This window comes from Micromys minutus (genome assembly GCF_963924665.1).
Source record: "Micromys minutus genome assembly, chromosome: 16".
NCBI lineage: Eukaryota > Metazoa > Chordata > Mammalia > Rodentia > Muridae > Micromys > Micromys minutus.
In genome coordinates, this window is record NC_137985.1 from 31,019,712 (window position 1) to 31,035,194 (window position 15,483).

The following is a 15,483-nucleotide window of genomic DNA, read 5'->3' on the forward strand; positions in this document are numbered from 1 at the left end:
GAAACCCTGAATCTTATGTACAAAAGAAAAAAAGGAAACTGAACACCAATATTTTATTATGGAAGAAAAAGGAAATCTAACACCAACTTCTCAGTGTGCAAGCCCAGCCTGGTCACAGTATATTAAAAAGCATAAGCACACATTCTCCATAACCCTTTGGACTACCCAGTCTTAAAAAAGCACTCAGCCAAGAATTTGGAAAAGTTTTTAATTAGAAAGGCAGCAAAACAATGCAACAGTCAACAAAAAAGTTCTTAGACTTTAGAAATATAAAAGCAGAAAAAAAGTATTTGAAAATATGGTTGAAATTGAAATGTTGCTCACTGATAGAGTGTTTAGCTAGTATGCCCAGGGCCCTGGGCTTAAACCTATGCATAACACACAAAAGGGGAGAGGGAGGGAAAAAGGAGTGGGGAGACAGAGTGACAGAGAGGGAGAGACAAGGAAAACAGCAAGACCAAAAATAGAGCTGAGTAAATATCCCAAAAGGTGGAAGAAAGAAGAGCAACTAAGAAACTTCTAGAAAACTGACTCAGAAAGCTCCATATTCAAATAACTTTATCATGGACTGGGGAGCTGATTCAACAGTTAAGACTGTTCTAAAGGGTTCAATTCCCAGCATCCACACAGCAACTCACAACTGTCTATAACTCCTGTTCCAGGAATCTGATACCTTCCTTTGGATTCTGTGGACACCAGGTATGCACATGATATATGCAGGTAAAACACCCAAACACAAAAAATAAATATTTAACATGTCATACCATATTGCCTAAAACTTAAAAGTTTTAATTGGCCTGATAGGAAAGAGTTGAAGAAATCTACATATAACTCAATTAAAAAAAAAAAAAAAACAGAAAAATTGAAATATGCACACATGAAAATTTAGAGTACCTTGCACCATGGATACAACAATAAAAATGCAACAAAGTTATGGGGCAAAGAACAGACATACTCATCAAAATAAGTGCCGATTCTCAACATTAGGAAAATGAGCCAGTGCCTTTATACTGTAAATAGCGCCAGTCTGGAATGCTATACCCAGTTGTGCATTGAGTATGATATAGAAGAGCTCCAGAAATGCATAAGAAGTGGCAAAACAATGAAAATGGCAAAGATTAACAGTGAAATAATACAATTCAACAAACTTGAAGAGTTATTTCAAGCTGAAAAAGACATTCTTAAAAGTAAACCCAATGCAATTAGGTATGGTGGCATATACCATAATACCACCATTTGGCAAAGAGAGGCAGGAAAATCAAGAGTTCAAAGCCAGCCCTAGCTATAAAAGATACGTTCTCAAAACATCCACAGTTGTTTAATGAATGTGTTTGATCACAGTAAGAGAAAATAGGCACAGATGTGGGGGCGAACTAGAGTGGTAAGAGTAGGAGAGATAACAAGTACCAAAAAGGTAAAGTATTTCCTTTAAAAAATTATATAGTAACTAACTAGCTGTAGTAGCCCACAACTGGGAGGTAGAGGCAAGAAGATCAAGAGTCTAAAGCTAGCCTCATCTATATATTGAACTCAGAGCTGGCCTGAGCTACATGTCTTTAAAAGAGAAAAAAAAAAACCTCAAAAGTAGATCTTAACTGAAAACAGCCAGAAGGTAAAGTTATAACTGTAACAGACGGTAGTAAAACTGGTTTGTCACAAACATAAGTGGTACTCAACCTACCTAATACTGCAACTCTTAATACAGCTCATGGTGTGGTGATGTCCTATTCTTAAAATTATTTCCATTGTTACTTCATAACTAAAATTTTGCTGTTTTGAATTACAATGTAAATATTTTTTGGAGATAGAAGTTTGCAAGAGGACATGACCCACACTGGTTCATGTGTGTGAAATTGTATTGTTACTTTTGCGTTGGATCTTAACACTAAGTGAACTATAACTGGAAATGAAATCAACTTAAAAAAGAAATCTGTATAGACTAGAAAATATCAAGATCCCAGGAGTCAAAATAATATGAAAAAGGGTATCCCATTTATACTATAGAGAAAACTTACTAATAACTTGTAATATTAATCACAGTCTCAGATTAACCTTTCCCACTAGGCAGTAGTTATGTATATAAATCAAGTAATGTATTTACATACAGAATATCAAATCATCTGTTAAATCTAAATTTCAACCACAGTTAAAATACACAGTACATAAACTGGTTTGAAGGAGAAGCCCTTAGGTATACAAGTACACCTAAGCATATATGCATTGAGTACCACTGTGACTATCTAAAAGTCATATAATTCTCTTGTTTTCTTAAATAGAAACACTATAATTATTTTAAAATGGTTTATATACACCAGTGATTATGTCCTATGTTGTAAAATACATGAAATATCTATCCTATTGTACAGAACAGAAAGCTATTTATCCTGACACAAAATATCATGGGATCTCTGTGCTTTGAAGTTAAAACATTTTAAAGTCTCTTTTCTTACAGTCAGACTGGCAATGATCTCAAAGTACCTGCTACTACCAATACTTCCCACTTCCTATGTATATCTTTAGCAGGGGATTCAAATCCAAGTAATCAAGCCTCAAGTGTGTATGAACACAGCAGACTGACACTAAGAAAAACAGAAGTTCACGGTGGATAACCCTAAGAGATTTAGTGCAGTCTAAAAAAAAAAATGAGCGAAGTGCCATTCACTGTGCTTTAGGTTTAGTGAAGTACTGAATACCTAAATTTTATATAGGTACACATCTGATTCCAGAAACATCTAATGATCATCAACCTGATGCCTGGAGGAGTGTCTTCCTCTAAGATTGATATGTTTCACTGACTCTTAAGAACTACTGGGTTAGTCAAGTTTGATTCACATTTCTGCTTAGAAAAAGAATAACTGTCATTAGTTTAAAAGGATACTGGTGAGATCAGGAATACAATGTAACTTTCTGTCCTTATAAAGCCAAAGAGCTTCTAAAGAAACAGACATGAAGAACAGAGACATAACAGCAAGAAATTTGTCTTTCTTGCCCAGAAACAGCACTCCTCTGGTCCCAGAAACATTTATTCATTTGATAAAAATTTATTGAGCACCCTATGGAAAGCATTGTACCTGGGTGCTAAACACAAAAACTGTGATAAAGTTGTTTATATGTAGACCAGAGCTAGTCCTTGAGTCTGCTGATAGGAGAAAGAATGCTCCTGTTTGGTTCATTTGGGGACCTAGAGCATGGACACGGTCTTCCATCCGTTCACTTCTGTGATCCTCGAATCAGCCAATTTAAGTCAAAACAAATAAGGCACATTTAAAAAAAATACCCCCACCCCCTTTTAAGTGACCAAAGTAAAGCCATAACATTTCATTTGGTAACCTGCTCAGAATTATAAAAATCATTTCACTTGACCCAGCCCATACTGTCCAGGGCAAAACTTCCAGACAATTCTAATCCCATCCAGCTGTTCTTATAAACTGCATATAAAAAAAATCTTCTGCGTCCTCAACATGACACATTCAGTGCGAAGCATATCAGGGCACAATGTGACATTTATGTCCTTGACAAGCCTCGATTATCCAGGTCCTTTACCTGCAACATAAAGACATCACTTTAGTATTTACTAAATAGCCAACTATGGAAAGATCTACAAGTTCTGTAAGCAGAAAGGATTACACTAGACTCTACTGCCTGCTTGGCATGTGAATAAATAAGCCTGAGACAAAGCCTACCTACCCTCGATCTAGGCTTTTAGGGCACCTCTGAGAACCAGTACCAACTAACTATGGCATTGACCAAAAGACCTCAATCATCCTTTTTTTCCTTTACTGTTATTTGAGATAGGGTTTTGCTATATAGCCTAGACTGGCCTCATACTCAATTCTCCTGCCTTTGTTTCTCTAGATATGCCGTATCTGGTTCAATTTTTTTCTCATTTAAGTGATGTTATACATGCCTACATGACATGTGATTATGTATCAAAAATTAGCAAAACGAAAATATAGTTCAGAGCTAGAGAGATGGCTCAGTGGTTAAGAGCACTGAGTGTTCTTCCAGAGGTCTTCCAGAGGTTACAATTCCCAGCAACCATCTGATGGCTGGTTACAGATTACAACCATCTGTAATGGGATCTGATGTCCTCTTTTGGTGTGTCTGAAGATAGCAACAGTGTACTCATAAACATTAAATAAATAAATCTTTAAAAAAGTAGTTCACAACACATGCATTTTCCTTAATGCCCGAGCTACTCCAACCCTACCTGGAACAGTATTGATCGTAATGCTGCCGTACCATAGGCTGAAGAGATGGGAGAGTCTAAAGCCAACCTTGGATACACAGTAATTGTAATGCTAACCTGGATGGCAGCCTGAGACTTTATCCCCAAACTATGAAACAGGACTAGCTAGTCTGGCAAGATGGTTCAGTGAGTAAGGGCACTTGATTTTGATCTCCAGGACCCATAACAATGAAAGAAATTGATCCCTACTAGCTGTACACTGTACGCTGACCTCATACATGGCATACATTTGTATGCCTCTCCTACACCATATAAAAATGTAAAAAGAAAAAACTTTTTTAAAAAGGTTGCCATAACAACCAACAAATGGGAAGTCTTCCCTCTAAGAATAACCAAAAAATATAATTAGTAGTATTTTGGTCTGGCCAGATGAATAAATAACAATTCAAGTGACTTACAAGCTACTTTGAAGCCAGGTGCCATTCATTAAAAATGTCACTATTTGGAAAAGTGATTTACTAGAACAAACCTGTAAGAACAAGAGCAACTTCTGAGATACGTAGCATCTCCTTACCTTGTATATCCTGACCAGCCAATGTTCTGTGGTATATGCTTCCTCCAGGACATCAAGCTCAAAGTCTTTATTACCAATCTCAGCATTTCGAACACGGTCAAAGCCTGGCGGACGCTCTAAAACAACAAGAGAGAAAACTTCTATTATACAAGTTGATTTCCTAAAGAGACAGAAGCTGCACATCATCCACTGCATTGACTGTTACTTCTCAGCCTGCACTTTGACTACAGTCTACAAGAAACTGCATCAGATAGAAACAGCAAGTCAAGTGCTACCCTACTTGAGTCCTGTCCAATGTGATGCTTGGCAGAGTCCGTGTAGTCTTCTAAGTCTACAAGATGACTTTCAAGGCTCTCTACTCCTAAGGACTGTTAGCCCGAGATCTAACACTAGTAACCCTTCCATGGATCATGAGTCCAAGACTTGTATATACTACAAAAGTTTTTCCCTGATGCAGAAACAAAACTGAAGAATTTAACCTAACCAAATCCTTCTCAATGTATTCATCTAAATAGTGAAAATACTTTTTTCCTTTATTCTTTCTCACACTGAAATATTCTTTGTTGATATACACACAAGAAAAGATGTTTAAATCACAGAACCTAAAGGCAGACTGAATTTGAATCCTAATTATCACATGACATTAGCTAGTTCAGCAACCTGTGGGCTCAACTTTCTCATATATAAACATTAGTTTAAATTATCTTCTGGCTTTCTGTGAGGACTAAATGAGTTAAAAAGACTAAGCGCAGGGCTGAGAAAACACAGTTTGTGTCGGCTATCACTATTGTGTTAGCAGTATAAATCACACTCACTGGCTTCTGTGTAGACCTGCCCAAAGCGGTAGTAACACATTTTGTACATAAGGCAGTTGAGCAGCACTGGAGAACCCTCGCGATCGACACGGAATTCCCCGGTTGGAGTATAGTAGTCATTCTCCTTGATGTGTCTTCCTGTCTCTGTGCTTCCTCCAATCCGGACCATCCAAAGAAACTTGTTGATATCTAGAGAAAAAAGGAATGAGTGCTGCATGAGAAAGGCTGCTGGGTCTAAGTAACTCACTGAAAATATCACTACTTGTAAAGAAATTTCCATCATACTTTCCTAATTAAAAAATGCTATCATTTAACTGTAAAAACAGGAAATTGTGCAAAGCAAAAACTTCCTAAAAACATAAAACTTTTATTAGAAATTGTTAATCACTGAAATTGCATGCTATCAGTCCAGTCTTAAGCCACACTGGAAGTATTCCTAGAAATTACATAGGGCTGAGCTATTGCAAGAAGTAGCCAGTGAAGTATGACTCACTCCAATTTACAAGTGCTGTAAGAATATAATACAAGGTGGAAACTAGGTACAGTGGTGACTGTCTATAATCCCAGCACTGGGAGGCTAAGAGAAGAGTTTTTGGCATTCAAGGCAAGCTTTTATATATGTGTCTCAAGCTTTTATATAAATGAATCTGTACTATAATCTAATATTTTATTTTAAGCCTTCATAAGCATTCAATAAAAAGTAAAACTGAAAGCCAAGTATAGTGGTGCACACCTTTAACCCTAGCCCTTGGGAGACAGGCAGATGAATCTCTGTTAAAGTATAAGGCTAGTCTAGTCCACATAAGTGGGTTCCAGGCCAGACATTTCTACACATAGTGAGATCCCTTTTTAAGGGGGATAGGGAGCATTAAGAATACTGAAAACAAGATGTATCCAAGAGATGAAACTTTTCATTTCAATAATAAATAAAAACAAGTGTGTGTAAGCCAATATTGGTGTCCTGCTCTATCACTTCCTGCCTTACTCCCTTGAGACAGGGTCTCACTGAACTTGGAGGTATGCCAGCAAGCCCGGGGATCCTCCATCCACACCCCAGTAAAAGTGGTGTGCATAAGTGACCAAGCCAGACTTTCTACTTGTTTCTGAGGATTTGAACTCTGGTCCTCATACTGACAGCAAGTACTTTTATCAGCTAAGCCATCTCAACAACTTGAATGATTTCTAAAGAATAGTGATGTGAGCTAGTAAGACAGCCTGGGGAAGGGAGGTGAGGGGAGCAGGTAAGAAGCTTGCTTTGAAAGCCTGAAGACTTAAGTTCAAACCCTTCAACCTATGTAAAGGTGCAAAGAGAAAATAAATGCTACATATACCCAAAAGATGTTCCAACATATAACAAGGCCACACTATGTTCATAGCAGCCTTATTTATAATAGGCAGAAGCTGGAAACAACCCACATGTCCCTCAACAGAAGAACTGATACAGAAAACGTGGTACATTTACACAATGGAGTACTACACAGCTATTAAAAACAATGACTTCATGAAATTTGAAGGCAAATGGATGGAACTAGAAAATACCATCCTGAGTGATGTAACCCAGACACAAAAGAAGAAACATGGTATATACTCAATAATAAGTGGATATTAGCCTAAATGTTCAGAATACCCACGATACAACTCATAGAACACATAAAACTTAACAAGAAAAAAGACCAAGTGTAGATGCTTCAGTCCTACTTAAGGAGGGGAACAAAATAATCACGAAAAGTTGAGGGAGGGAGGGACCTGGGAAAAAAAGAAGAGAAGAAAGAAAAAGACGGGGGTAGACAGGATCAGGTATAGAAAGAAACAGGAGAGAAGTAGAGGGTCAGGAAATTGAACAGAAATAAGTAGCAGTGGGGTATGGAGAACTGGGGAGAACCACTAGAAAGTCTCAGATGCCAAGGAAGCAAGAGGTTCCCAGAACCCAAACAGGATGACATTAGCCAAAATACCCAACAAAGCTGGAGCAGAACCTGTAGAGACCATCCCCAGTAGATGGGCACGGCACCAATTGAGGGATAGGGTCATCCACCTATCTCAAAAAATATAACCCAGAGGTGTTCCTATCTAAAGGAAATGCAGGAATAAAAAACTAGAGCAGAGTCTGAAGGAAAGGCCATCCAGACCACCTCACCTAGGAATCCATCCCATCTGCAGACATCAAACCCTGACACTACTGCTGATGCCAAAAAGCACTTGCTGACAGGAGCCTCGTACAGCTATACGACAAACAAACCAATACAGATACAGATACAGCCAACCTTCGGACTGATGGAGCTGAAGGGGTTTGTAACCCCATATTAAGAACAACAATATCAACTCACCAGATCACCCAGAGCTCCCAAGAGTACACAAGGAGGGACCCATGGCTACAGCTGTATATGTAGCAGAGGATAGCATTGTCTGGCATCAACGGGAGGGGATGCCCAAGTTTAGGGGAATGCTAGGGTGGTAAGGAGGAAGTAAATGGGTAGGTGGGGGAGCACCCTCATAGAGGCAAAGGGGGATGCGATAGGGGGTTACAGAGGAGAGACCGAGAAGGTGGACAACATTTGAAATGTAAACAAATAATTAATAAAAAGAAAAATGGATGTTCCAAAGTTGTCTTCAGATGGTCATATGTACGCTATGACACATGCATCCCCACACACATCACACAAATTAACACATAAATAAATATAACAATGTGTTAGTATGGTTAATGGAGACTACCTTTTGTTATGCATGTAATAATTTGTTTGCTTTTTAAAGACAATCCTATTATGTGGCCCAGGCTGATCTCAAACTCTGCATGTTGTTGAGGCAGACTTTGAACTCCTGATCCTCTTGCTCCTACTCCCAAATGCTGGGATTCCAGGTAAGCACACTAGTACCTAGCCTGTTTTTATTAATTTAATTCAGAGTAAACAAAAAGATATTTTCAGTTAAGATCTAGACAGTAAACAGGGATTCCAGGTAAGCACACTAGTACTTAGCCTGTTTTTATTAATTTAATTCAGAGTAAACAAAAAGATAGTTTCAGTTAAGATCTAGACAGTAAACAAAGTATATCTTAAGGTTTATTTTTAAAACACTGTTCTAAAATTCATCAACAACAGATGACGTATTTAAAATGCAAACAAAAGTCAGTAATTCCCAACCTTGGGCTTTGCCATATCTATTTGCTGTGGTACACAGAAAAAAACCAAACACTCAAAGACCAAGTTCAGTTAGTATCTTACTGTAGGCAATGTAATCTACAGTGAACCTTCACAAACAGTGAGGAGAGTGTAGAAATCAAGCTGCAGGGGTATAGGAACTCCAAAAAGATCGAAATCTAATGCATGCAATCTCACATGTAAGAGACTAGAAGAGAGTAAGCAACGGCTGTGTGGTGGTGAATGGCTAATTACCAGCATTTGGGAGGCAGAGGCAGGTGCCTCAAACTCTATGAATTTGAGGACAGCTAGTAGCCAGCCAGTTTACACAGTAAGATCCTGTGTCTCCTTCTGTAAGTTCTTTGTTTTTGAGACAGGGTCTCTCTACATAGTCTTGGCTTTCCTGGATCTCACTATGTGCTAGGATTAAAGATAAGCATTACCACACTCAGCCATCCCACCTGCAGTCAGTAAAGTGCTTGCCACAAAACTATGAGCACCTGAATTCAATATCCAGAACCCTTATAAAAGCTGGACACATACTTAACAATTCCAGTACTAGGGTTTGAGACTGGTGGGTCCCAGGACTCATATTCCAGCTAGTCCTGCTTAATTGGAAAGTCAACCTTGAAATTGCACACATGCACACAAATACAATATAAAATTTTTAAAAATCTCTTTAATCAAGACCTTTTGACAAGGGTGTTGGTTACTTTTGTTTTGGGGTCATCTGTTTTGTTTTGTCAACTTGACACAAACATTTGAATAAAAACACCCTTAGCTACGAAAATGGCCCCACCAGTTTAGCCTATGGCAAGCAGGTGGTGCATTTTCTTGACTAATGATTAGTGGAGGGAGCACCCAGATCACTGTGGGTTGGGCCACCCCTGGCATGGTTGGTCCAGGGTGCTACAAGAGAACAGAATGAACAGGGCACAAGAAACAAGCCAGCAGGCAACAACATTCCTCCATGGCTTCTGTATCAGCTCCTACCTCTGTTCCTGACTAGAGCTCCTGCCCTAGCTTCCCTGGATAAACAGGAAATCTATAAGATGAAATAAATGCTTTCTTCCCCAGGTTCCTTTTGATCAGAATGTTTTATCACAGCAACAGAAACCATAACTGAGACTTTACACAATATTTTTTCATGCTGTTACTAATTGTAATTGCTATTACATTTTCTAAAGTTCAAAGTTTTTTTAATAATGTTACAAATAATAATTTTTATTTCAACATCAAACATATTCTACTCAGTTGAAAGTAGTTACTTACAATTGGTTAGTGGGAAGACTTGAAGAAACTACATTTGTAGGTTCTTTTCAACAGTTAAGTTCTTGCTATACAGCTCAAGGTAGATTCAAACTAGTGACCCTCCTGCCCACTAAGAGCAAAGATTACAGATGTGTACTATCACATCCTATAGAACGATTCTTCTAAACACACACACAAATAAGCAGATACATATACATACAAATATATATTTTATATAGTATACATATGTGCGTGTGTGTGTATGTATGTACACGTACACACACACACACACACACACACACACACACACACACATATGATAATTATTACCAAATAGTGATAAGGTAATTGTCTGCTATTTCTGCTATCACCAATTTTATTTTGTTTATAAGATACATTTGAAATAGGAAATGGTGTCATTTAAAATAAAATAAAATCATCCTTCAGACTTGTATCAGCAAATTGTGTAGAAACAGCCACACATTCAAAGAAAATGGACATAGGAATACAACATACTCACTAGCTGTAGGAAAAGAAAGGGTTTGAGGTAGGAAGAAATGTAACCAGAGTATTGATTAAGCAATGAGTATTTACAGTCATAATTTCAAAACACCTGGATTTAATCAAAAGTTGCAAATTATACTAAAAGCACTGAAAAGGAGAAATGTGAGATGAAGGGTAAAGCACTTCCTCGGCTGTAAGAAGCGGAGAGAGGGCCAGTAAGATGGCTCACAGGTAAATGTGCTTGCTTCCAAGCATCATGACCTAAACTGAATCCCTGGACCCACATAGGTGAAGTAAAGAACCAACCCCCACAAGTTGTCTTCTGACATGCATCCCCCACAAACACACACACAAAATAAATAAAATAAAACAACCTTTTAAAAAGACATTGCTATAGTACAATTAAAACTAATCACCCCCAGGATAGAAGGAATTTTAAAATATAAAGATTTGAGAGTATAGCTAAGTAGTACAGCACTTGCCTGGCTCATGTAAGCTCCAGAAATCAATGCCCAGCACAAACAAACAAAAAGAACCTAAGAAACTAAAGACAGAAATTACTGCTTCTGGGGACTGATGTTAAGGCCATGAGACAACCACAGCCACTTACTTTAAACCTCCAGAATTATTTAACTTTAAAAAAATACAGATATTCTTAACTTCAGTTTTGTGAAAGTTATTTTCCTTTGTATACATACATACACACCTAACTTTTCCTTTAAAAAGAGGGAAAATATAGATAGATGGTCTCTACCAGAGGTAGAAGCAGGAAGACTAGGAGTTCAAGGTTATCCTTATGAATACAGTGAGTTCAAGACCAGTCTGAGTCACCTGAGACTGTCAGAAACAATACAAATAAATAAAACAGTAACTGGGTACGTTACCGTCGGAGGAGTACCCAGTGAGGCCTCCAAAAATGACAAGCACATAGCTGACATCAAGCTCCCTCATGATCTCATAGGCTTTTTCCTCTGTGGATGCCATTGCCTAGAAAAATAAATGTACAATTCTCAAACAAAATCTCAAGTCAACCTCCTTTTCTAGCAGCACACTTCCCAGAGACTTCACATGTCAGACACTTAAAGGACCCCTTTACCTTACCTGCCCTACTCGAGAAATATGGGTGTTATTCCATGTGTTATTATCCACTAAAATTGTCCGGTTTGCCATTGCAGTAATTTGGTAGCCATAATCCCACCATGACATGACTTTTGCATCCTAAAACAAGATGAAAATAGATAAGTGTTCATCTCACATCCAAATGCTAAGGAAGAGTGGAAGGGCATCTTTGACAGCAAGTAAGACTTGCCCAATTAAGCAACTTATTTACAAAGTAATGTATACCTAAGAAGAAAATAAAACTGGGGCACCTACTCCTTCATTCATATAAAGTCAGGAAATAATTTAAATGATACACAATCCAACATTCCCAAATATCTTCATTCAAGACTACTGAAACAAGTACTGTGGATCAAGAGATATAGGGAACACTATGAAGTATAGCTAAATAAATAAGCTTAGTGTCATTAGGTAATTTAAATTTCTTTCTTTTGAGACAGGGTCTCAACATAGAGAGCAGACTGGCCTCAAACTCAGAGATTCACTTGCCTCTGCATCCTCAACGCTGGGATAAAAGGCATGTGCCAACACTTCTGGTTTGTCATTAGGTAATTTAAATGACTCTTAATAACATTACAAAATCAGTTACTACAATGCTAGAAGGGAAAACACAAATCACAAAATATAATGGCAAGGATTAAAGGATGCTTAGTTTGGGATCTGGGCAAACAGTTCAGTGGTGGATTATGTGCCTGGCATATGTTAAAGTTCTAGGTTCCATCCCCAACACTATTTTAAAAGAAAATTCTTAGTTTGGATGTTAAGTAAATTTGATGCTGAAGTGCTGTTCCCAATAGCTACTACAAAAGAAATCAGATCTGCAAGGGATATAAACTAAAATGTTATGTGCCATTATTATTAGGTGGTAACTGTTTGTCTTGATTCTCATTTCTGCTTTTTCTACAGCAGACATGTTTTTTAACATTTTCTTCTGTTATAACTGGGTTGATCTGCCTTATATTAAAACTACTATCATATCAATATACACATCCAAATGAATCTAGAATTTAAGTTACTCTGGCTCAGTGGTTCTCAACCTTCCTAATGCTGCAATCCTTTATGCAGTTGTAGTGACTCCCAACCATAATATTATTTTCATTGCTACTCCATAACTATAATTTTCGACCGTTATGAATCATATTGTAAATATTTTTGGAAACACAGGTTTACCAAAGAGGCTGGGACCTACAGGCTGAGAATCACTACTCTAGAAGACACCTTGGTCTTTAAAATTTATTAAAAACTGAATTTCTGGATTTTTAATTTTTCTAAGCTTCCCATTCATGTAAAAAATGTCAGATTCACTACAATATCAAGTGTCTTCACCACTATCTGACTACCCAGCTCCTCCCAAATTTTTACCTCTGGAGTATTGTGACGAAGCCAATAATACGCTTCTCGGAAGTCATCAAAAATGATCCTACTGCCATCCCCACCACGAGCAGACAGCACAATGGAGGGAGAAGAATAGGCTTCACTGGTTACCCAGGTTGAATGAAACGTGTAGGTGATGAGAAAAAAAGCCATGACCAGTATCATCCCACTTGCCACCTATAGAAGGAAAAACTGTATAGTAAAGCTGACACAAGCAGCTTCTTATGTGAGAACAAATGCTGGGATACTAAGTTAATTCTGGTCACTCACGACATTGATCTAACACCCATTTTGAACATAAGCAAATACACACACACACACACACACACACACACACACACACACACAATTTTCCAAACCAGCATGTTACTCAAACCTCACTTCACTTTTTTTTAAAATATGAGTACACTGTAGCTGCCTTCAGACACACTAGAAGAGGGCATTGAACCCCAATACAGATGGCTGTGAACCACCATGTGGTTGCTGGGAATTGAACTCAGGTCCTCTAGAAAAGCAGTTAGTGCTCTTAACCACTGAGTCATCTTTCCAGCCCCTCACCTCATTCTTAATAGGGTAAGTAGAATCCTGTTGCTTCTTGCTCTTCTTGTCTGGGCGACTTATATCCAGATTTTTCATATATGTAGACAGCACCTGGGAGACACCAATGCCAGAAAGAATGCACATAACAGGTGCCAACACCAGCATTAGACGCACCTAAAAGGAACAAGAATCACAATCAGTATAATCAGTGCTTCACAAACAACAGACTATTTCCAACAAACACTCTATTCCAGTAAAAGTGGAATAGAAACTATGATATAGATATAGCATAACAGAAGTTAAGCATTTCTTAGCCTTTGCTGCATTTGAGCCAGTTGCAGTGCAAGCCTGTAGTTCCAGCAATCAAGAAAGGCTAGTCACTGGTGGCACATGCCTTTAATCCCAAGCACTCACTAGGCAGAGGCAGATGGATCTCTGAGTTTGGGATCAGCCTGGTCTACAGAATGAGCTCCAAAACAGCCGGGGCTACACAGAGAAACCTTGTCTCAAACAAACAAACAAAACAAGAAAAAAAGAGCAAAAATTCAATGCCAAGACCAGAGAATTGGCTCAGTGACTCTGAGCACATACTGCTTTTCCAGAAGATCAAAATTCTTTCTAGTTAGGGAGTTTATAAATGCCTAGAACTCTAGCTTGAGGATCTGGCATCCTCCTCTGGACACACATCATTAAAAGTTAAAAAAAAAAAAAAAATCAAAGCAAAGGTTGGCGGGATGATTCAGTAGTTTAAAAGTATGCGTTGCTTTTCCAGAACTGGAGTCAGTTCCCAATACCCTTGCTGGGCAACTCAAGGAGATATGATGCTCTCTTCTGAACTCTGAAAGCACCTGCTAGCATGCAGCATGCACATAAGTATAAGTACATATAATAAGCATAATAAATGATAATCTTTGGAGCTGAAGAGATGACTTGGTGGTTTAGGATCATCTACTGCCCTTGCAGGGGAACTGAGTTTAGGTCCCAGCACACACAAGGTGGCTCACAAGAGTCTGCTCTGGCTTCCATGGCACCTTCACTAAAATGCACACACCCACACACACAAATATACACATAATTAAAACTTGGAAAAAAATACCTTGCCTCAAAACCATAAATATAAATAACAATCTCTACTACAGATCTAAATGTACATATATTTATATGTTCTGAATAATACAACTTTTACTTTTTATAAACTTATATAATAAACTTACTTTTATAGTAAAAAAATATTTTTTATAAACTTATTTCTGGGGGCTGGAGAGAGGGCTCAGTGGTTAAGGGCACTGACTTCTCTTCCAGAGGCCCCAGGTTCAGTTCTCAGCATCCACATGGCAGTGTCTGCAACTCCATGATCTGACACCCACACATAGACATACATGCAGGCAAAACAACAATGCATATAAAATAAAAAAGTAATTAATTAAAAAAACCTTGTTTTTGTTCATTTATTCATTTTGTTTTTCAGGATAAACACTTTCCACACTTCCTAGACTATCCTTGAACATATGTTCTACTTCCCAAGTACTGTGACCACAAGTCTACACCACCATCCTCAGCTAAAATACATGTTTAAAGAAAAATATTCGCATAGAACTGTAGTTACAGGTAGTAATGAGCCACCTGATATAGATGTTGGAAATCAAAATCAGGTTGTTCCCCAGAAGATTTTTATGATTTTTGTTTATGATTTTTAAAGATATATATAAACAAGAAGGGCTGGAGAGATGGCCCAGTGGTTAGAAGCACTGGCTACTTTTTCTAGAGGACCTGGGTTCAATTCCCAGAACCCACATGGCAGCTCATATCTGTCTGTAACTCTAGTCCCAGGGGAATCCAACAACCTCTTATGGCCTCTAAAGGTGCCTAATATGCACACAGTGCACAGACACATACTCAGACAAAACAATTATACACATAAAACAAAACTAAAAATATTCTCAAGTAGGTAAGAAATATATCAGAACTTTACATAAA

The 15,483-nt window shown here is 38.0% G+C and overlaps 1 protein-coding gene across 2 annotated transcripts in view; it reads right to left on the reverse strand.

Annotated features, from left to right (window-relative positions):
- Nucleotides 1-197: 197 nt before the first annotated feature.
- The window catches only part of STT3A (STT3 oligosaccharyltransferase complex catalytic subunit A), a 33,541-nt gene continuing 18,255 nt past the window's right edge, over nt 198-15,483 (reverse strand). For both annotated transcript variants that reach the window (XM_080929659.1, XM_080929660.1), the window contains exons 12-18: nt 13,525-13,680; nt 12,955-13,143; nt 11,575-11,691; nt 11,358-11,460; nt 5,579-5,767; nt 4,764-4,879; nt 198-3,543 (exon numbers count right to left, since the gene is read on the reverse strand). In XM_080929659.1, coding sequence (XP_080785785.1) covers nt 3,505-3,543; nt 4,764-4,879; nt 5,579-5,767; nt 11,358-11,460; nt 11,575-11,691; nt 12,955-13,143; nt 13,525-13,680 — 909 coding nt within the window. In that variant the 3' untranslated portion in view covers nt 198-3,504. The remainder of the gene's footprint in view (nt 3,544-4,763; nt 4,880-5,578; nt 5,768-11,357; nt 11,461-11,574; nt 11,692-12,954; nt 13,144-13,524; nt 13,681-15,483) is intronic.